We start from the raw sequence: 24284 nt of genomic DNA on the forward strand, positions 1-24284 counted from the left end.
TTTCATTGGTTTTTTGGCTTTTGTCTTTTCTTAAAGAAACCAACCCAAAATTAAAAAAATGTTCATCTCTTTTGCATTTTAGCTTGTTTTTTGTAAACACTTTTGGTGCATGCAGTCAAGCATGTTGCAAACAGACCTGCCTCTATTGTATGTCACACAGTTTGTCAGAATGTTTTTCAGTTAAAGCTCTATAAAAAGTTCTGAAAAGGCAGCCTGCAGCAGTGAAGCTAACTGATGGTCCTAGCAGAGACCATCAGGTTTAGAAGAGTGGAGAGAAGCATGAACAAGGTTATGAAGGCATAATGGCAGAATAAGGGCTTGAGATGAGGCTTGCAGAGCAAAGGTTTGGGATACTATGTATGAAATTCCAAGACTTGAAGACAGGCGAAATAGTGCAGCGTAAACAGGAGGAGAGATAAATGACAGCCATCAAATTAACAAAGGAAGCAACATGAGCGAACAGGGGTATTAATGCTCTCTGTATAAAACTGAAACTTTTCAAGTGACATTGATTGGAAGTCAGGTTGGACTAAATGGGCAAAGGGCAAGGGTGATGTGAATTCAAAGGCAAAAATACTGTTTTGTTTTTAACACCTCATGATTTGAGGGTGCCTGTAATAATTTTTTGCTTTAGTCCTGTATTCCCAAATATGCCAGTCACTTGGGGAGGAGAGCTGTTGCTTGGCATGAAGCTGTAAACTAGTGAAACAGAAACTAAAGTGCAGTTTTCGTAGTTGCAGGGTGTAGTGAATTGTGCAACTCCTGAAGGAGTTAATCTCACAAGTTTTGGATAACTGTTATTAAGGAAAAGTCTAACATATTCTGATAAATGAATTCAAAACAAATAATTTGTGAGTAAGGATTTTTATCCTAGTTTCCTGGGAAAATAAGAGTCACAGGAATGTGCTGGTTATTTTGCTTGTCAGTCTTTTCCTCTACTAGTAACTTTTGAAATGGATAGCCAGTTTGAAATCATTTGCAAAGAAGTGGAAAGTCAAAAATACCTTCCAATAGGCTTCAAAATCAGTGGCTGGATGGAGGAAAGGCCATATTAGTATGTGTGAGGCAATAGAACATTTCAACAATCCACGCGTCCTTCCCAGCTACTGGCACAGCATTGCTCTGTCTTATGCTGCATCCCAAGGAACATGGGATGAGAGCAAGAAACTGGGCTGTGGGGGGAGGGTTAGGGACAGATGATGCAGCTCCTGAACAGTGAACCAGTGAACCAGGCTGCATTATTTTCTTGTTTCTGACTGTCTGATTTTTGCAATCTAATTTTCTGACTGCTTTTACCTGAGAATCCCTGAGGAGTATAGATTTTATTTCATCTGTACCCTTAAGGTAGCCCAAGGGATTAAAAGATTTCTGTTCCTTTTTTAATGCTTGATAGATCTGTGAGATGAACATATGCTTTTATCTTTAGGGAAACTGCACACTATTTGACCTATTATCAGTTTGAATGTTTCCAGAGTTTAATTAGCAATACGTGAGCATTGCTCTGAAACAATTCTGTGTGCAATTTATGGATTTATTGCTTATATGCTAGAAGTGTGTTCTGTACACATTTAATGCGTACAGTCTGTGAGTGTTATTTTAACCTTAGTTCTTCGTTGTCTCCTTGTTTTCTTAAAATATACTGAGGTCCACCAAAATACAATATCAAATCCATACTCTTTAATAAATCAGTTAACAGATGGGATTTTTCAGTGGCATCCACACCCATATCTCAAGTAACCTAAGTACCGTCATTAAAAAATCCCTATTTACTTTCCTTAGTAGAGGGAATTTAAAGATCAGGCTTTAAATTTGAAAATCCATGTTATCTAGTCCTATGAAATTCCAGCTAGAAAATGGTAACTCATGCCAAACCAGGAAGGATTCAGAAATTTTGTGACAGATCCTATTTTGATTAAATCTCAGCTGCTAGCATTAATAATACTAATAAAAAAATTCATTGTTTCGCTATCTAAGAATCTTGTAAGCAAATTGAACAGACTTTAAAAAAGAACAACCATAATTATGTTTGTGTATAAATATACACATTTAGTGTGTTCTTTGGAAGAGATAGCATTGAAAAACTACTCAGGGTTGTCTCGTTTGCTTGCTTGCCAAGGGCAAATTAGCAAGTATACTCAGTGTCGCTTTCTGAAAATATAGAACTATAAAATATGTATCTATCCTTAATTTATAAAAAGAAGTAAAAATGAATGGGGACTTCAATGAAAAATGTGCTATTTTTTAGCATTGATTAAAACCTGAGTAATGATTTGAAGCAGTTGTACCCTTTTGGAGCATGGGTGCTGTCAAGGAAGCGCTATCCAGGTGTTGCAAACTTTGTTTCTGTCATAGTTTTAGTAGATACTGTGGAAGATCTTTCAAAACTGTAAATGTCTAGATTATTTTTAGGAAGAGGAGTCATTATTTTCTTTGGAAGGGTGTACATTTCTATTTTATGGAAGTCTGATTTTAATTCATAGATCCTCAAAGCACATATAGTTTCATTCATTGCATTATCCTTTCCTGTGATTTTAAAGGTTCAGAAACCTATTTTTATCTCATCTTCATTCGTGTTTTATCTTCATAGACTCTTTAGTATATACATTTATGAATTATTTCAATCTCAGAGATTTTCAAAGCTAAATATGTACAATTTTTGAGTTCTTTCTAATATGAGGAGTTTACTTTTTATCTCTTCAGGTTTGATTCTGAACATAAGACTTTTTTTGTCTTTTATAGTTTTCTTTTTATATTCATTTTGGGATTATGTGCTGAAGTGAGATGACGAACGGCAAAGGTTTATTAAAGTTTGATTATTATGACTGTGAGTAAGAGATTGTCTCATACTGGCCAGATGATAACCAGCCTGATCAAACTCCTGAGTGTAAGAGGCTGGTAAATAGGCGTTACATCAACTGGCAAAGCAGTTTGACCATCTGATCAGGCAGAGAAGCAGTAACTGTAAATAGGAAGCTATGTAATTAATGGTTTTTACAGCAAAAGTTTTCAGTCCACCTCATTGTCTGTTTACCAAGCCCAAAATTTTGTCAGTAACAATTTTACAGGAGACAGTATTGAAAACCATGGTAAAGTCAAGGTAAATGACACTCTCTGCTTTCCCCTCATCCACTCAGATGGTCATTTCACTGTAGAAGGCCATCACATTGGTTAGGTATGGTTTACCCTAAATAAATCCATGCTGACCACTACTGGATCGCCTTCCTGCTTTTTGTGTGTTCAGAAATGATTTCCAGGAGGATTCGTCCAAACTTGAATTTTTTTTTTTTATTCATATACGTGTATGTGTGTGTGTGTGTATGCATGTGAGCTGGCTAGAGGAATAAACTAGTTTGTTCTTAGGCTGTGGTGGTCTGGTTTTGAGTGGTTAAGGCACCTTAGTTATTCTTAGATATACAAATTTGGGTCAGGAGTATTATTCTGTCAGTGAAAAATACTCATTTTCAAAGAGTTACTGAATATTAATGTTGTAGACATAAATTTATATAAAATCATAAATTATAGTCGTATTTAATGTGTATTTTTCTATTGAAATAACTTCAATATATTTATATATAGAAATGAAAATTTCTTCAGGTAGTATTTAATGAAATAATGTCTTTAATTTGTAGAGGAGTATGTTTCATTACATCATAGTTATACATTTCCATTTCAGGGAACAAAGAAAACAGGTGGGTTTTTTTTAATAGGAAAGACTGTGGAAAAAAATTACTAATATAATTCTCATGTAAGTTTACATGACTTCTCCCATGGTTCAAGAGAAATTCCTTGGTTACAGCTTGTTAAACAATGATATGGAAGTGAATCGTTTGAATTTGAAAGTATAGCATATCTTCTATCAGTTAGCATTTAATCAAGTTTATTCCAGATAACTCTATTGACAGAAAACTCCAGTATAGCTCTTAGCTTGCTCGTGTTTGTGTTTCAAAGAATTTATTTGTTCATTTGTCTACCCGTGACAAACAATTACTGTATGTACAGGGCAGTCACCACTTTCTGTGACAGCAGGTGGGCATGATGACAGCTAACACTGACAAGCTGCCTCCAGGGGAATTCACACTTTTGAAGGAGTTTGTTCATGTCAGTTTCCTGTAGTGTTAATCTTTTGAGAAAGGAATGTTCCTAGGTAATGGACATGGGTTTCTCATAGATCTGTAATGTATGTAATTAAAAGAGTTTTAAACTCCAGAATTTAGAATTTTACTTTTTTCTTGAAGATTTTAATATGTCTATCCCGTTTCTATTTAAGGTAATTGTTTGGAGTAAAAAAGATGGAGACTTATTTTGAGAGATTGAATTTACTGTTATTTCTCTTTAGTTTCAGGCACTGCATGCTGTATCACACACACTGGTTTTGCTAGGAAGGAACAACATACTAAGAAGTGCTTTAATATCCCTTCTACTAGCAGAAGTACATCAGTTTGCTGAGCAGCTGTTGCAAGCTCACCAGGTACTGTCATCTTCTCTTTTGGAGAAGGGCCGAAGAGTGGTGCTGGGGAGTGTTTTGTTTGTATCTGTTTCATAAAAGGTAGTAAATGGATCTTATTGCTTATTTTTAGCATTATTAAATCTCATCTGTTTAACAGAATTAGTCATGCCTCCTTTCAGCAGAGTTTTTGCCAGTGGCAACGCAGAACTCTACAGTGCTCAACACTGATGAAAAGCTTACATTGAGTATTGCACTTTGCCGAGTTAGTTACTGCAGGACTACTTAACCTTGCCATACTGTAATTATTTTAAGTATTGCTTTTGTATTCAGTGCATAAAATTTATTTCTAAAAATTTCTAGTTTGAACTCCTCTTTGGCTTTACTGTATGTTGGAAAGAATCATGTATTTGATTTTACGGTCATAATAAGTGTGATTACAAAGCTGTATAACTTGCAGTTGAGAAAATGGAACTAAATTAGTATCCTGTGATTTTTAACCATAAAAGAATCTCTTTAAATACAGAATTGATTTTGATTTTTTTCTAATGGCAAATAATTTAATACTGGCAGTATAGTTTATTTATAGAAAGATAGTAGAGGATTTGATTCATATATAAATATAGAGAAGTTAGTAATTTAATCCCTGAACAATTCTTATACCATGGATAGTTGCTTAAATGGCAGTCTCACTAGCTTGGCTTGATACACCTAGTTGATGGTACAGCAGTTTTTCTTCTTTTTTTTCCTCTGGGAGCTATCACTCTACTTGATTTCCCCCGCCCCTTAAAGAAATTGAAACCTTCAATTATACTTCCTTGAGCAATTGAAGAAATTTGTACCTAGCACTGAAGGGAAGGCCCCTGAGTGGGACACAATTTCTGGGGGGACAGAAATTTGTACTCATTTATTGAAAAGAAAAAAAAAAAAAAGAGAGATGTTTTCGATCTTGTAAATCTATTCTGTTTCTTCATACTTGGTATATATGGACTGACATTTGGGACAGTAAAATGCATTTGTTACTTGAGCTTTTCAGCTTCAGGACCAAATCCCTTTTCAGGTTAAGTCTTTGCTACCTGCAGCCCTCCAACTCATTTTAATCACCTTGCATTTGTGCTTACTGCAAATCTTAGCCATTATCAGTCCACAGTACTGATTTTCAGATTTTCTACTACCAAGAGACACTTAATAAGGTTCCCTTTCACCTTTTTTTTTTTTTTTTGAAACAGCCCCTTTTCTTCACTCAGAGAAATAATTTAATTCTCTTATTTTCAATAATTTAGACCTATCTTTATGGAACAAGAGTTCCCTGCTCTGTTTCTGCTTTCTCCAGCTAAGTTATCCACGTGCCTTCTGCTACTGAGATGTAGTAGATCTTCCCTTTTTCTTTTTTGTAACTGATACAGTTATTTATTTATTTATATCTTCCTCATCCAACCTTATAAGCGTTTGTTGGAAGATTAATGCATCTTGAGCAACCAACCACAAACTGTGGTCTGGAATAAGACTTTGATACAATCTTACTAAAGCTTATGGGGCTTTCTTCTGAGTCCTTTTAAAACACTTTGCATTTAAGTGACCACCAGAAGAATAAATGAGCTTCAGACACTTAGGAAGATACTCCAGTGATTAATTTTACAGTAACAAAGTAGTCCTGAAAGGTTCACCACCCAAGACAGTGTTGGACTTTTTCTGGTTATAGTGGACAGTTCAAGTGGCTGAATTTGAAGCTGCAGGATCTGTGGGTCTATCTGTAGCTGACACTTTGTAGAACTATAAGATTTTGAAAAGCTGTAGTTCATGTGGGAAAAGTAACTGAATTTCTGTTTTGCTTAGCTTGCTGTGAAGTCAGTGTTTTTAAAGTTTGTGCATTCTTCCATTTGGTCCAAATAGGTGTCTTGCGTTCATTCACAAACCCTTATACATTCTGTATGTGATAATTATTTCTGGAAATACTGCTTATCAAAAACCTTATTGCAACAGGACACTAAACAATACAATATCAGTTTGAAATATACCAAATGACAGCTTTAAAAATAATTCTTCATAAATACTTAAATTAGAATTTGCAGAACGATAATACTTTATATAATCAAACTTCATTAGCTGACAAGTATCCTAATTGTGTTTTGTTACTTAAGCAAAACTGCTGTTAATTATAAAGTGTTTCATGCCTTCTGCCTAAGACAATCAAATTAGGGACTCTGGAATGTAGTTATGATGAGAGGTGTGCAAATACCTATTTTCATTCTGTTTTGTTGTTTGTTTCTTGTTGTGGGCAGATAGGAGAAATAAAGATCATCTAGGCATGTATTCAGGTTAGCTTGCAATTAACTTTTGAGCATTTGGTGAAAAATAGAAATTGAAAATTTAGCTTATTCATCCAAGCAAATTTCTACGTTTTATTTTTGTATAATATTTTTTTTTACATTGAAGGTGTTTTCCCACATTGACTTGACTGAAAACAAAACTGTGTTGAATTTTTCTAAATTAATTATCTAGATATCCCAACATTTTTAATTTCCTCATTAAGACTTGAGCTAAGCTACAGATAGTTTATAAAATGTTTTCATTCTAGATTATGCAATTTTATATTCAGTCTTTTCTTCAACAGGAAGTATGCTCAGGTAAGGTTACATATTGTGGATATGTCCTTTGATAAATATTGAACTTTTTTTACTTTAAAATTCTGACTTATTTTAGTGAGTTTGTATCTGTGTCCTCTTGAAACAAGCTTATCTCTTTAAGACCCACAGGTTTGAAGAGCTATATATGCCCCTAGCTTTACAAATTAAGAAAATAGGTTGATTGTAGGAGAGCGTATCTCATGAACTACACCAGAAAAGTACAGATTACTTTGCATATTTGGATATCGTTCCCCAATTGGCTAAATACCTTTACTATTGGAATATGATAAATTATTGTGAAATATATGAATAATAGATTTTTTTTCAATATTTTGGACTAATATTCCCACATGTTAATACAGAAAATAAAAGTAACTAAGGTGCCTGTAAAATAGTATAGTTATCCTGATTTTTTCACCCAGTTAAGATGAATTTTATGGTAGTAAACTCTCAAGCATGTTATTAGTTTGCTTTAATTCATTTAAGTACTTCATCATGTGCTTAAGGTGAAGCTCATACTTCAGCGCGTTGCTGACACCAGGACACTGACTTTCAGGGAAAAGTATAATAATGTAAACTCAGTTGGATCCCTTAATTTTTACTGATGTTGGATGTGTACTTTTAATTTTTATGAGGAACCTTTCATGCTTCATAAATACATTTTATAAGAATACAGTAACTGAAACTTATCTTACTATGGAGTAGAAATCTTCTGATCCCCAATTGGATTCCTATTGCAAAGGAGATACAATTTTAAATACTAAGATTTCAGAATGGTACTGGGGTTGTTGGATTATTTTTCAAATATTGAGCCCCTTACCATGATAGCAGATCTTCCTTTATGATAATTGTTTCAAAGACAGATGACCAGAAATGGAAAGCGCATATTGGTTCAGTGCCCATTTCTAACCCCCAGGTGTTAATTCCAAGAACTCTGAAAGATTAAAAACCAGAAAATAGATTTGAAAAAAGAAGAGGGAAGACAGACCGCGAAGTTTTGGAAAGCACTATTATTCAGTAATTGCTGATACATAGCTTGTCTAGCATTGTATTTTTATAACACACTATTTTCTGCACACTATTTTTCCGTTTTTAAAACTTTAAAACATTTCTGTGACAAAAGCTGTACACTGGATAATTGGTGGGTTTTTTTTTAAATCAAAACGCCAAGTTATATGTAATTCTTAATGTTATATGTAAGCATTAAGTCCAAATCCACATGTGTGTCCTAACTCTTCTCCTGAAATGAATGGTGCAGTTAGACTTAGACACAGGATAAGGTGGGATTCATCCTATTTAATTTAGATGTATATAGTAGACACTGCTGTCTGCTTCTCATAGAAGTCCACCAAGCAGCTAAGGTTAACTAAAAAATTTGCCAATGTGAAGACAGTCACGCGAGGCTCTGTTGAATGTTACATAGGTTCTGGAGATTTGGGCTCATTACAACAGAATAGCTTTGATTCAAACAAGCCAAAGGAGTTAGACATATGGTGGGATTTGTCTCACTTCAGATTTCTGTGGTGTTTCCATCAGATTTGCTTATTTTAATTTTTCTTTATAGCCAAGGGAGGAAAAGAGGCATTTCTTTTCTAGCCTATTTTGGATGTACATAATTATAGTAATTGGCCGTTGTTTGCTTCTCTCTTCTGACTATGAGGAAGGACACTTAGGTTGATCAGTTGAAATGTAAATATTTATGTTGTAGACATCTAAAGTTAAGGGAGGAAAGTTCTATCATATCTCTCTGAAGATCTCTTTTGGATGATCTGGACGAGAGCTGTTAAGCCAGGAAAGGCCTGATCCTACAGAACGGTTGTAACAGTTGTGCAAAGCTTACTTCTGTCTGAACACAGACAGACTTATGTAAGTAACCTTATTAGATGTTTGTAATAAGTTATATTTGTTAAGATAATTAATAAGTTAACTTAATTCCCAGGTATTCAAATTTAAGCGTACACGTTACTGGAAGAGTTTGGTGGTGAACTAGGATGCAGGATACGTGTGTTGGAGCTTCTTGTGACATGCTTTCAGCTATGGTGTGTCTGACGCATATGCCTTTAAACAGGCAGCTCTGTTAAACTAACAGTCTATGCAGGCAATGTAATTAGGAAGAAGATGATCAAGGAGGAGCATGGATGCGGTATGATTTTGACCATTTTCTGAGATTTTTGTTGCCATTCAGCACTGTGTAGCGAACAGTCATGTCACTGAAATGTCAAACTACATGGCAACACTTCTATGTGGAAGCAAATGAAGGGCTGAAATATTCCTGGGGCTGGAGAGCTGGTTTTTTTCTAGCAGGCCTGCAAGTTAGAGACATTGCAAATTTCAAGATGGACTAGCTTAGCTGGTAATCAGTCCATCAGGGAAAACGGAGTTTGCCTGGAGCTGTGTTCAGATAGATAACAGAAAGATTTAAAGTGCTAAGAACTGAGCTATTGATGTCAAGGCTTGTCTTCATGAGTCTTCCTCCATGCAGCCATTCTGTATCCAGTGGATGCTCTGGGCAGGTATGGCAGCCACAACATACTTTATTCCAAATGCAAGTGTGTCCAATGTGATGTAGAGAATTCTTCAGATAAGCTGCTTTCCAAGAAGTCTTACTTCATTTATGCAGTATGTCTAATCTCCTCAGCCATAAGTTTGAATATGTTGTAATAGAGCTTTTTCATGCATTAGAAAGAAAAAAAGCTACAGTATTTTTCCCAAATGTGGTAGGAAATGGATAAAATCATTAATTAGAAAAAAATAGCTGAAAATATTATGCAACTAGGTAAGATAAATGCACAACAGTCCACTGTTGTTCAAAGTACTAAAATGGCTATCCAGCATATTTGGGTTTTTGTAGTTTCTACTGCTGACTTTTACAAACGCATCAGATTACTAATACTTCACCCAGGTAAAAGAAAAGAGATTGATGCTATGTAGACCTTGTGAAAATAATTAAATGTGCGTTTGGACATGCATTCATCATTTTAAAGATGTAATTTCTTTCCTTATTATACTGATAAGCAGAGATTGTAACATATTTCAAATTGTGAATGGGTAAAGATGCTGCAAAATAGTGCTCTGGGTAAACGTAGGATTTTTTTTTATTCCATGTGACTGCTGATGCTACTGGTAGCAAACGAAGTAATGGCTGGATAGAATAATCAGTGGATCTGCATTTTGTCTCATAGATAATGTACTTGGTTTGGAGATGCAGACTTGTGAAAACATAAATCTCTGCCCTGAAAGACAGGAGTGAAAGAATCAGTTGAGACTCGGTATATGTTGGAAGGATGCTGTGCACCTTTGAAGTGTATACCTGCTTTTGCTGCATGTGTCATCCCCTATTACAGATTAGAATTAAAAAAGCGTATGTGTCAGTCAGAACTGGAGAATGACAAATGGTTCATGCAGTTTCTCCCTTCCCTCTCATACTGTCATAAAATGGTAGCGCTAAAGGTGGAAGGAGTTTAGAAGTGTTCTTACAGAGCTAAATGGTAGCAGGGCTTTGATGTACTTAGGTGCTTGGCAAAATTGAGAATGACATGTAATCAGAAAACCTCAGGTGTGTTTGGGAACAGAAGCAGCAAATATTGATTGCACGAGGAGAACCCTGTATTACTGTCAGCTAGAGAATTATTACTCTTAATATTGATGAATCATCTTGTTCATGGAAACGTAATACTGGAAAAGGAAAAATGCTTAATTACAGAAATCAGAACATATCACACCTCAACAAACAAATAAGTAATATTCCTGGAAATCTTCTTGTTTCAAACTGTGCACAAAATCCAGGCTTTAAGAAAGCTCCCAAAATAACACAATTAATAATTAAAATTACCTATGTGAATTCTTGATACACTAAAAAAGAAAGGGCAACGAAAGCTTCTCTCGGTTGATGCTGTTCTTACTTCCTTATTCTCAGTGTCAGTTCTGAGAATTGGAAAGAAAGAATTGCTTTCTTTACACCTTGGTTAATCCTTTTGCATGCATGAAGGCAGAATGTGTATAAGGAAGAAGCATCTGATTTTTGTGGCATATGTGGTATACCAGCTAATCTGGAAGACCATTTGATTATTACTTAATCTGTGTCTCCAGATAGGTAGTTTTAATGTGCCTGTTAACCTTTCTTCAGGGAGTTTTCTGGCTTACTGACAGTGATTTGCAAAATGGAATGATGTTACAGAAAATTAAGCACAGCTTCCTTAATGCTTTTGGATATTGGAGTTGTCTATGTGAATTAGCCTATATCCTGTATGTGCTCTTAAAAGTTCAATTTACAGGCAAGGTAACATTTTGTTAGATTTGCCTTTTGATTTTCTTTTTTTCTTTTTGAAGAATTGCTTAAAGTCTTCATTACAATGTACTTTTAACACAGCTTCACTAAATGCTTTCTGGGTTACAGTTTAAACACACAGTTCCCGTGTCAATGGCATTGCAATTTATTTGCTGCTTTAGTATTTCATATCTTAGTAAAAATGAAAAGCGAAGAGTTGTAGCCATAGAATTTCTAACTAGAAATTACTGATATAATGGATTTTTTTTTGCAAGAGTATTTACAGGTGATAATTAAAACTGTCTTTAAATAAAAGCCTGGTTAAATATAGTAAAATATAAATGGCAACTGTGACATGGTAATGCATACTAGTGAAATCATCACTTCATCTTTCTTTCAAAACATTGTTTTCATTTTGGAGGACACATCAATATCTTTGGATTTCCTAGCTTCACACACACTTGCCTCTCTCTAAACATGTGGGACAGTCCTGTACCTAATGACTTAGAATATCGGCTTGCCCCATTGGGACCTCATTTATTGCTTGGGGGTTTTCTGGTAAAAATACCAGTGAAGCTGTATTTGTCTACTTACAGAGCTTATGCACAGCCGTCGCTACTTTATATCACAGAACCAGAAAGATCAACTGGTGTTTGTTCAGTGCTTTCTAAAATGTTAAACTGCTTTTCCAAAACTCATTATATAGCTCACTGTGAAACATTAGAACCACGAAGCACATGCACAGTGGCATTTCTGCATCATGCTGTGGTATGCCATCAGATACGGAAAAACTGCTTCTGTTCTTTTTTTGGTAAGCAATGGTTTTGTTTTGCATTCTGTGCTGGGGCTGAACTCTGGATTTTCAAGGGAGCATGTGGCTTAGCTTAGGTTTTAAGCTGGGAAGGATGGCTATAGTGTGTTTAGTGTTAGGTTTAAGATTAGACAAGGATTTAGATTTAGGATGGCAAAATAAGATACTCACCACAGAGGGAAATGCTTGAAAGGCTGTGCTTAGGAGTGTTTGTCATGACAAACCAGACTACACTTGCTCTGCTAGCTGACTATTAATTACTGTAGAGTTGGTGTTAGATCAAACTCCCTGGTTAAGTCCTCAACTGAAACTATCACAGGCTATAGTTAATGGTGATAGTTTGGATTTGAGTGAACATGCATATGAGCTGCATTGAATGCCACCACATCCAGAAGGAGCTGCTGTCCCACATTTGGCTCTGAAACAAGCAGGATTTGTCTTGCTAGGATTTAGCTGATGTACAAGTCATTAATAAAGTAGGTTTATGTCTGGGATGAAAGAGACTGGCTATGGAGTTCATTTTGTAGCTGAGGTTGGAATTATGGTTTGCATGGCTGAGGCATGCAGGAGCTTATCTTAAACTTAGTCTAGGTTTTGGGTGACGGCACTTGACGTGACTGGTTAAGGCTTGATCTGCCAGGGCAGGAAACTACTATTAACGTTGCTCCCAGAGGTCGAAGTTGGTTTCAGTATGTGTCAGCAGCAACTCCTATTTATTGTTAGATTGACAGGACTTCTGCTATAGATTTAATTTAGGTAGACAGGATGTGATGAGCTAAAGCTGAACACGTTTACGAAAGGTATCACAGAACTAGATATAGGGTTGGTGTGGTGAAGGCTCAGGAGTCTGGGGTTTCAGTTTTAGGTAGGCACTGATGATGTAGCCTTCTCAATTCACAACTAATCTGGTGGAAGTAATGTATTGGTGGGCTTGGGTGAGTGTAAGAATGAGAAATGAGCTTATTCATTCCTTTGGGATTCATAGGGGATTTAGAGATACAGGAATGGGATGCTGGGATAGGTTTGTGGTGAGGAAGAAAGGCAGCAGTGGCAGAGCGTGTTTAGATCTGAATGTTTGTGACGTGAGTTGCTGGATTGGTGTTAAGGCAGTAAGCAAGGCTTGGATGTCTAGGATTTGTGCAGCAGAGAATGCTTTGCTGAAGTTGGAGGTATTCCAGAAAGACAAGCTGAAGTATGCTTGGACAGGATATGTTTTATATGGCTTGATTAGAATTAGGATTAAGGCATTGCTGGTTGCAGTCATGGACTTGAATGAAATACAGGCAACCAGGTACCTGTGCTAGGCTGAACCACATCTGTAGTACTGATGCACACACACAGAGTCACAGAATATTTTATGGCAGCACAATCTGTATTGCATATCTTCTAGAATTATTTCTTTCGTGCAGAAGTATACACTTGAAATGCACGTAGCACTAACATTACAGAATTAAAACTAGTTTTAGGAAATAACATTCTTGAATGCACTGCAGTTTGAATTCCTGTTATGTAAGAATGGATTATTTTCACTTGATTCCAATAACAGTTCACATAGGGAGAAATGAATTGAGACAAATGCATAGAGAAAGAAAACATGGAAAATAGAAGAAAAAATGTGTTTGTATTTCTCCTTCAATGTAAATGATGGCATCCCAGGTTGCATGATTACAGTGCAGCCTTTGAAGACTTGCACGTTTTGCATTTCCTGGCATCTGTCAATCCTTGAATTGAGCTGGCAAAGCGCAATTAAACCTCTGCATGTATTGTCTTGAAACAAGATAGTTTCGCATCTTATGTAATCCTTATAATTAATTCTTTCATAAAAGTGGCTCCTAGTCTCTCTGACTTTTCAGAATATTAAACTTCTAGCTGAAGTTGTTTTAAAGAACTTTTGTATAACCTTATTGTTTAATCAAAGCTTTTTTACTAACCCTGGCTACTGTATTTAATATGGAATACTATAGGGAATTGTGTATGATAAATATGAGAGTGTGGTAATAGAGGTAAAAATCTGAGTAGTAGTTCTGCCTATAGGAATAAATTATAAGCAGAACTTAGTTTAGGTTAGCTTATTCAGTTACTCATTGTGGGTTCTTCCTACACAATTTGATTATGTGAACTAGAATTCAGTCCTGTTGATTAACTTAGGGTGAATTCATCGAATGATCATAGAATTACAGAATGGAGAAGGTTGGAAACAACCTCTGGAGATGATCTATTACAACCTTCCTGCTCAAAGTAGGCTCAGCTAGAGCAGGTTGCTCAAGGCTCTGTCTAACCAAGTTTCAAAATTTTCCAAAGATGGAGACTGCACAGACCCTCTGGGCAGCCTATTCCAGTGCTGATAACCTTTATCATGGAAAAAATATTTCTTATGTTTAAATGGAATTTCCTGCATTTCAGTTTTTACCCATTGACTTCTGTCCTGTCACTGGATACCACTGTGAAGAGTCTGGCTTTGTCTTCCATACCCCTGCCCCACCAGGTATTTATATACGTTGATGAGATCCCCCCACAAGCCACCTTCTCTCCAGATGGAACAGTACCAGCTCTCTCAGCCTCTCCTTGTACATTCTTGTCCCTTCATCACTTTTGTGCCTTTTCACTGGTCCCATTCCAGTATATCCAGGTCTTCTTTGTGCTAAGGAGCCCAGAACTGCACCCAGCACTCCAGGTGTGTCTCACCAGTACTGAGCACATGGGAGGGATCACTTCCCTCAACTTGCTGGCAATACTTCCTCTCGTGCAGTGCTGGACACAGCTGGCCACAAGGACTCAGCACCGGGTCATGTTCAGCTTGTCTGCTGGGGCCTTCAGGTTCTTCTCTGCCAAGCTGCTTGCAGCTGTCAACCACCAAACTATATGGTGCGTGGGGGTTATTCCTCCCCAGGGATAAGATTTTGCACTTACCATTGTGACAAATCAAGATTTCTCTTGGCCAGTTTCTCCAGCCTGTCAAGGTCCCTCTGAATGGTAGCATAACCCTCTGGCATGACCGTCACTTGTCCTGCTTTTGTATTACTCTCAACTTGAAACTTTCTGAGTTTGGAGATGATACAGAAGTCCCATTGTCCAGGTCATACATGAAGATGTTGAACACTACTGGTGCCAGTGTCAGCCCCTGGGGTGCACCACTAGTGAGTGGCCACCAGCTGGATTTTATGCCTCTGATCACAGCCCTCTGAGAATGGCAGTTTGGGCAGATTTCAGTCCCCCTCACTGTCTACTTACCAAGCCTGTAAATCTGTGTTGACTACTCTCAATAATCATTTTGTCCATCATATGCCTGGAAATGGTTTCAAGGATTATTTGCTCCATCACCTGGCCAGGAGTCAAGCTGACACTGACTGGCCTGTATTTTTTGTGTGCTCCTTCTTGAAGACAGAAGTAACATTTGCTTTCTTCCAGTCCTCAGGAACTTCCCATGATTGCCATGACTGTCCAAAGATAATTGAGTGGCCTGTGACAGTCACAGGTGCCTGCTGCTGAGGCCCATGGACTTACGTATGTCCAGTTTCTTTAAATGGTCCCTAACTTGATTTTTTTCCACTGCAGGCAAGTGTTCCTTGCTCCAGACTTTTCCACTGGTCCTGCAGACATGAGAGTCTTCAAGGCTGGTTTTACCAGTAAAGATTATGGCAAAGAGAGCACTGTGTCCTTTGTCACCAGTTTCCTTGCCACATATTTCCTCATAATTTTGCTTCTGATGTACCTGTAGAAATCTCTTGATTCACTTCACCTTCCTTGCCAGATTCAACTTGAGAAGGGCTCCTAACCATCTCCCTGCACACTCAAGAGTGTTTTTGCATTCCTCTCAGTTCACCTGACCCGTGTTGTGTGCTTCCTTTTTGTTTTTGTCAGGAGGTCCTTGTTCTTCCATGCAGTCCTCCTGTCACCTTTGTTTTCCTGTACATCAGGTAAACCATTCTTGAGCCTGAAGGAGGTGATCCTTGAAAATCAACTAACTCTTCTAGATCCCTCTTCTCCCCAGGGTTGTAACATATTGGATTTTCTCAAATAGATTCATGAAGCAGCCAAAGTCTGCTCTGCTGATGGTCAGGGTGGCAATCTGGCTTTTTTATTCTGATAAATTTTCAAGCAATAGGTAAGATTATAGTTGCAAATTAGTTGAGTTCCCTAGAGAAGTGTTAAGTCATATAGAGGCAAGTCACTTTTCTACCTAACAAGGAGTAATCCTCCTCAGGAAAGCTTATAGGAGCTTCAGTAACACTTTCAGAGTTATGAACCAGGGAAGATAATGATTATCATTATATGAAACTAATTCATAACGAAGCCCACTAAGTTTGTGGGAACATAAGGTGAGTATTGAGACATGCTCTGAATGCCGCCTGTTTCTCTAACACTCTATGGAAAACCTTTGCCTATACCTAAGAAGGTGAAACAGAGGCTGGGATCTTTTCTGGGGGATAACACATGACCCACTAAGCTAGCCTTTAGTCTTCGGAGCCTAAAATATATTTCAGAGAGACCTTAAATAATAGCTAGAATAAAGTATATTCAAGTATTTTTAATACCTTTACTGTAGTATTATTATAATTATTGTTATTATTAAGGAAACTAATGTGTTGCTTTCCTAAAAACTATTAGTTACAATTTACAACTTGTCTGATTTTAAGAATGGTCTTGAATAGCTTGAGGAAGCAGGAAAGCAAAATTATTTCTCTAGAAACCTTAATACTTGGGTCTTTTATGAGCTGTTTTGCTTTTCCATCATGATGTGTAGATTAGTTAGGAAGTTTGGTGCTTAAACTGTAAACTTGACAAACCTTTGTATCCACTCATGTAAAAAAGCATACATTCTTACACGCATGCTCCTGGGGGAGGTATAGTACTGTTGTTTTAGCAATGCACAGGGAATGGGGAAACCACCAAGGATTAAATCTAGAGCAGTGCTTGCCCCTAGCAAGAGTGTCGTCAACGTGATGGTTCCTTGACTGGGATTAATTTGGATTCTCATTGCCTAGTCATTTCTGTCTGGTACCATTATATTAATGCTAGATCTTTCATGTTACCACACCTTCCTTCCAGTCACCTAAACCCCATCACAGTTCTCTTCCTTTTACTTCTGTCAGCCCTGGTTTCGTACCAATCCTTGACGGTCTTTCACAGATTCTTGCCTCCAGAGTATCCAGGAGGAGGTAGCACCAGAAGTCTGGGGATAAAAAGGACAAGGAGCTTTTAGGCTTGAAAACTCTTTCTCATTCAAAATAAGAAGTAATTCTAAATATTCACTAAGTTTTTTTCTCTAAAGCAAATGGTGTATGATTCCATTTGGTATTTCCAAAATGGATAGCATTGGAGTTGTGATTCTGTCAGGTAATGCTGTATGGTTGGAAGATCTTACTGTACCATATGCTGAAAACAGAATAAAAATTTCAGGTATAACATGTGAAAAGAATGCTTTCTCATTAACAAGATAAAAGAAACAATGCTCACACAATGCAATTCATCCACACTGTAGATCAGGTAAATAATAGTGTTTTCTATCATAAGAGCTTGTTTTCATCTTGTAAATTTCGGCAAATGTTAACCGTTCAGGCTGCATTTTTTTTCTATAGATGTCTGCCTCAGGCTATTTTTGTATGTGCTTTTTACTTTATTTTTGTTTCTGTGAGTGCATGTGTACAAATTTAAAGAGGAAGGCATAAATGTCCACAACTTTCACGAAGCCAGTAGGAACTTTGCTTTGAATTCATACAGTTCTGTGTAATGGCAGGCATTATAAAATCATGTCCTAGTCAGCCAAGATTGGCTTGAGTGGCTACTTTAGATATTTAAAAAAATCTTTCATAAAAAGGTGAAAGCATTACCTCTTTCTCTAAAAGCAGTTGTGAAGTTGTAATATTTGTGGTATCCGTGGAATTATAGCAATGTTATATTTTTTTATATTGATATAAAAAAAAAGTATTGATTCTGTATTCAGCAGACTGAAGGCTACACATTTTATGCCCATTCATATAACAATAATGAAAAAAGTACTGAATAGGATTTCTTCTAATTGAGCGTCATCCATCCTCTATTGTTACAGAGGGAAGTACCCTTGCAAAAAAAGAAAAAAAAAAATCACAAAAAACCAAATAGTAAGTGGTCACATAGTTAAAACCTGTAGGTGTGAGAGTCAAATCAGGCTTGCAATGTCATTGTACTGATTTAAAATTGTCATTCCTAATAAAAATTAGGTAGCTAGTACTACATAAAGAATCTATATAAAATAAATATTTAATTTGCAGTATTAAAGAACATAATTTGAATCATAAACCTTAATTTCCTCAATATTTCATGATTCTGCTAATGAATCCTTTGACCAACCTTTTCAATATGTCCTGCTACATGGTGGCTGCTCAGGAATTACTCAGCTGTACTTAGCTTAGAGGAAGGTATGCTTTGATTGGTGTCTTGAGTGTAATGAATAGGTTGTACCTATATTTTCTGTCTGTAACATAGGAGCTGATTCCAGTTTGTGGTTTTTTTTTTTAAGATGCAGTTTTCCACGGTCACAGATTCTTAAAATTAATTAGTTATCATATGAAAGACAGCTCCTTCTAAACTATGCCTGTCTCTTTCTCTGAGTGTAGATACCACTTTAGAAAAAGCAGAGGAAGTTAACTTTCAGGGAAAGTATAAAGCTGCTGAGTCTTTCCTTATGCATGATTTAAAGCTAATGAAAATGAAGAGGATTTTTACTCCCATAGTGGTTTTGGAAGAAGCATGTGGAGATTAAAATGCTTACAGAAGTCTCTTTTCCGTGTAATTCTATTTTGTTATGTGCTATGCAGCATTACTACTCACCTTTAAAATGTAACTTTAGAAATTGTGGAAGACTTACTAATATTTTGCTCAAAATTAATCTGTTTTCCATAGATAGTGTTGCTAAATAGGCAAACTGTAAAAGGTGCTTTGGCTTTGTGATGAGCCCAACATTCATTACAATTTTGCTAGTATGTAACTAGGAAAGCTGTGATATAAAGAACCAGTTGACAAAAATATCAAGAATATATTATATTTAATAAAAAAAGAATGATTGTTGGTAATTTGTGTTTTGAATTTATTTTTAACATTTTTGATGTTAAAAATTTTGATTACTTAAAAATAGAGTAAATCATAGAATAGTGCATTTTCAGTTTTATAGGTAATTTGCATGGGATTCTTTGTGTCCATTTTTAGCGTATTTTAAGATATTGTTGAAAAAATGTGAGTTTCCATAAAATAATCTAGAAAAGAAAGGATTGAAGGGGAAGAACGGTTGTAGTAGTCTTCCAGAGTGTGAAAAGTGGCTATAAAAGGAGTAGTCCTTCCAGAGTGAACAAGAAGTGTATTGTATTTGGTGATTAATGCTAGATATCAGACATTTTTCACTGAAGATCTTCAAGTACGTTCATGATGAGCACCTTTTGGGGGTGACCTAAGTATACTTGAACCTGCCTCAGGGTGAGGGTTGGGACTAGAACACTTGAGGACCCTTTCAGCTATAAATCTGAACTCTGCATGCCTATTTATATCTTAAATTAGCACTGATAATTATAGTCAAAATTTGAGTCAGTTGCAAGGGAGGGAGAAGGAGGCAAAACTCCACTGCAGATTTCCTCTGCTCCTGCGTTTTTTTGCAAGAAATTGAAGTACTATTGGAATTAAATATGTGGATGCTAATTTTTGGGAGATTGGTATAATGAGGATTTAATAATTAATGCTAGTAGGTCAGAAAAGAGGTTTTACAGAAAATACACAAAACTTGATTCATTTTAGAAAATTACTAACATGTCCCACAATCAGGATTTCAAAGTGCAGTAGGTTAAAACTCTTCTTCAGGCAGTAATAAAACTTAAGCAGGGATTTTAAACAGGTTATTTTTGCGCAGAAGTGACTGGTTTGTGTCAGAGGGAGACTTGGGGTTTTCATATTTGGAGTCCTGTGAATTCTGTATTTCCCAGGTACATTACTTTTGATGTCCCCACTTATATTCAGTATTTACTGTAACACCTGTGTATAATGTATCTTATCTATAAAGATAGAGAAAACAGTAATTTTAGGAGAGGTCGTAGAAACTGGGAGAAAAAAGTAGATGGAGACTGGACTGCAGCGTTGATTGAAACATTATAGAGTTGTGCTCAGTTACAGTGGTGCTATACATACATATAAGGATCTGAATAATGAGTAGCTTACAACTGTGTTCACTTGAATTGCATTTCAAATGATACGTACTGTTCTGGGTTGTTTTATGCTAATGACAAAACTAATAATATTCAAGAGCCTTTTTGCTCATTTTTAAATATTTCTATTTATAAGAGCTGTTCTTCAAAACGTATTTTAGCATACTTTTCACTTTCAGAACACACTTCTTAACTTCCTTGCAAACAATTTTAAATGCATTTGAAAGTTACATTATATTATTGATTCATGTATTCTGAGGTCAGAGGGAGTCATTTAGTCCAAATTCCTTTTTATATAGGCAATAGATTTTTCCCGAATCTGAATTTAAGAATGTGTTATTAATACATCTCATCCGAAAGCTGTTCATTGTTTCCAATTATTCTTCTCCTCATTCTTTAATAACACCTTGTGAGTTTTTGCTTTCTGTATCTGAATTTTATGCCTAGAATTAAGTAACAGTTTGAAAAACAGAAAAAAAGAAAAAGGAAAAAAAGCCCTGTTCAAGACTGATAGAATATGCTGAAATAGTGTTACAGCTGCATAAAGTTATATAGTGTAATATATAAAGTTATATAGTAAACTAGATAAATTATGAATGAAGCATAAGCAGTTGTCCAAAGAATTAGGTTTATGTTGAATCAACTTGAATCAATGGCATTAATGAGATATTGATCTGGTTTATTATTATGTATTTGTTAAAATATTTATTGGAGGAAGAAATCCAGCTGGTAGAAACAAAATTTTATTAGAACTCATTTGGAAGAACCATTACAAATGCTTAGAATACTGCAACATTTTCAGTGTCAGTTCAAGTAGTTGGGAATGATCCAGTCCTGGCTATGCTGTGATCTAATCACATTCGGTATGCTCCTAGTCCTGTTAATTCAAAAGTTAAAGACCAGATCCAGAGCCTGTTGAAATTGCTAGAGGACTCCATCTTTCAGTCAAATTACATTAAATGTTTGGATGTATAATATCATAGCATTATACAGTTGCTGAGTTCAGGCACTTTTAAAAATAAGAGGTAATTAAAACAAAATTGAGAATTTGTTAATGTAAGCATAATTGAGTTTCCTTTTATTTAGGGATTTATAGTTTTTTCTTCTACTTCACATAACACTTTGTATCAGTAATTTTTATTATAACCCTGTGTAAGGCATGATTTCTTCATTTTTTGTTGTTTATGAAACAGAAACTCTTACATAATGCTACCTGCACTTGTCAGTGATGTCTGACTTGGTTGTCTCTCCTACCTGATGCTCTGAAACAGAATTCTCTGTATCTGTCTCTTTAGTCACAGTGTAGCACGTTTAGCAAACCTGAAGTACTCTATTTGCATTTTCAAACTTCCTAACAACCACTTCTGTTATGATCCCTGTAAGAAAGCAACACTTGCAGTTATACATATTCAGTTACAAATGCAAATGTATGGTTTAAAGAGGGAAGAACAAACGTTAATAGTGTAAGTTGTCTGTACCATTTTCTGATTGTTTTCATGTCATCCATATTTTCTTTCTTATATTCCTTTGAATAGTTTTAAATCACAGCATAAGATATTAAAAGTAATTGAGTGGAGATTTTGAGGGGTTATCAGGATACAAAAAATGAGATATATGATTGCTCCAGCAATTCTGTCATATTCCTTCTTAACAGTGTTGGAACGGGGATGAAATTTTACGTTTTTAATGCAAACCCTCAGAAGATGTAGCCAAAATAAGCTGTTCTAAACATAGCAAAGATGAAAAATACATAGCATAGTTGCCATGGCAAAGCTTTTCTTCTTTCTAGTGGCAGGTAAAGCAACTGGGAGGGCTCTTGCTTTTCTATATGACCTTGGTACCCCATCAGTCTCAGGTCCTGTGGGACAGCACCCCAAACAACTTGCGCACAGGCCTGCAAGCAGCAGTTCTCCCTTTAGAGCCAAAGGACCATTTGCTAACTCTGCACCTTGCACATCTTTTATCATCCTGAGGTGCTTCCTGACTCATTCTCCTGCCTGAAAAGTGAAGGCTGAATGAACAAAGCGGACATTTTAAATATGCTTGCTGGCAGCCTTAAAAGACACTTTACTGTCACTGTTTCAGGTGTGAGAAATCTGTTCGGAATAGCAGGTAGCATACAACATTGCTTTTAACTCTACACACACCACCACCACCACTCCTCCACCCAAAAGATACCAATTTTTCATTTGTTGCATTGTCTTTAAAGATGCATTCCTCATGCCCACTTCTTTCTTCTAATAAGCAGTGCAGTATTAGGAAAGAAGACAACTTTTTTTTTTCTCCTCAATCTGTATCTGTATACAAGTCTGAATGCGCTGTGAGCAACTGAGGGTGGTGTAACTGTTCACCAGTGTGATGGCTCCCAATGAATTCCCACATGTGCAGGTACTGGTATAGCATAACCATGGCAAATTTTATTGTAATCTCTGCACAAGGCACTGATTATTTTTTTAAAAATTGCATTTGGCTCAGCAGGAGGCAGATTTCTAGGATTTCACTCACAAAGATGAGGTGCCTGTAGCCATTCGATCATTAATATCTTATTTGTAAAATACCAGCCTGTGCTAAGTTCCAAATTCCAAAAAAAGACTTAAAAAAATTAAAAATCTAAAGCTAAGAGTCTAGAAGACCAGCTTATTTCTAAGGAACATATTCCCATGTTCCTTTCAGTAGGAACTGTAAGGAGAGTCAGAATTTGCAGTCAAATGCATCATGTGAAATAGCAAGATTTTCAGGAATTTTTAGCTATCAGTGTAGTTATAAAACTAGGTTGACAGTGCAGTCTGTGGAATTTTTATTATAATTGTGTTGAAATTGAGGTGTATTGATTTAATTGCCCTTGCTAATTTTATTAAGGATCTGCAGGAGTAGCATGAGCAGTTCTTTTATCAGATTCTACTTGTTTCTATAATTGGAAAATTAATTTATTTTTTTTTCCAAGACACCTGAATAGTTATGTGTAAAGGCATTACATCTGAAAAACAAACTCAGATATAGGCATCCAGTTGCAGTTGACATATTTCTAAAAAGACCTTCAGGGCTTCGTTGCTGTAGGGAGATACTAACAATTAATACAAAATCTAGTAAGTGCATGTCTGTCTGCTAAGTTAATAAATAAAACATAGATGGGGTTTATTAGTTGCCAATTGTATCCAGGAACACAAGCAGTGAACTGCGATGCTTTAAATAAACTGGCATCTTACAAATACTATTTGAGAAATAATTACAGTCCCTGAAATGATTAGCCATAATAATAGATTTTACTTTTCCACTTCTTTATGCTATTTTAAAATTAATTGTGTAAGAGTAAACTATGATTTTGTGATTTAATCAAATTTCTGTTAGGTGCCAAGATATTTCTGGGGTAGAAGAAAGGTCTGCTTTCTTTGATACTCCTTATTTGCAGTCCAAACCTTGAAATATTATGTTTGCATTTAAAAAAACACTTTTTACACAGGAAACGTCATATTTTTTTCATATTCAGCGTGAACATAGGGGACAGTACTGTGCTGCAGTTAGTTCATAACTGTACTAGCATAAAAGAAGTTCCTTAGCAGACAGGCCCCACCACCTTTTGGCAAATGCATTATCCTGTTGAAATAGATCTTCCAAGCAGTGATCTAGGGCTTAATATGTATATATGTTTGATGTTTTAGTGTGGGTCTTGACATAAATTCATAGTGAGAAATGCTAAAAAGGTTCTGGAACGAACTTGAGAGCATCTTTTAATAAAGTGTTAGGCTGTTGCAGATGATGTTTCACATTTTCAGTTCTGTCCACAATATCATATGGAATAGAAATATTCTTTTCCTCTTCCACTTCAGAACTGGAGGAGAAACCACTTGTCTATTTTTGATATTTTTTTTTCATGACTACTTAAAATCTTCCTAATTACATTTAGTAGGGTATCTGGGTTTTATCTGTTTTACTTTTGTTCCTAACATGCTTCAGAGTTCTTACTTTT

General features: G+C 36.0%; 1 protein-coding gene across 1 annotated transcript in view; it reads left to right on the forward strand.

The window, feature by feature from the left end:
* The window catches only part of MEI4 (meiotic double-stranded break formation protein 4), an 80819-nt gene that overhangs the window by 32095 nt on the left and 24440 nt on the right, over window positions 1-24284 (forward strand). Inside the window, exon 4 of the mRNA XM_055811303.1 lies at window positions 4337-4468. Within this exon, the coding sequence (XP_055667278.1) occupies window positions 4337-4468 (132 nt within the window). The remainder of the gene's footprint in view (window positions 1-4336; window positions 4469-24284) is intronic.

The sequence above is a fragment of the Falco peregrinus genome, chromosome 7 (genome assembly GCF_023634155.1).
Source record: "Falco peregrinus isolate bFalPer1 chromosome 7, bFalPer1.pri, whole genome shotgun sequence".
Taxonomy (NCBI): Eukaryota; Metazoa; Chordata; class Aves; order Falconiformes; family Falconidae; genus Falco; species Falco peregrinus.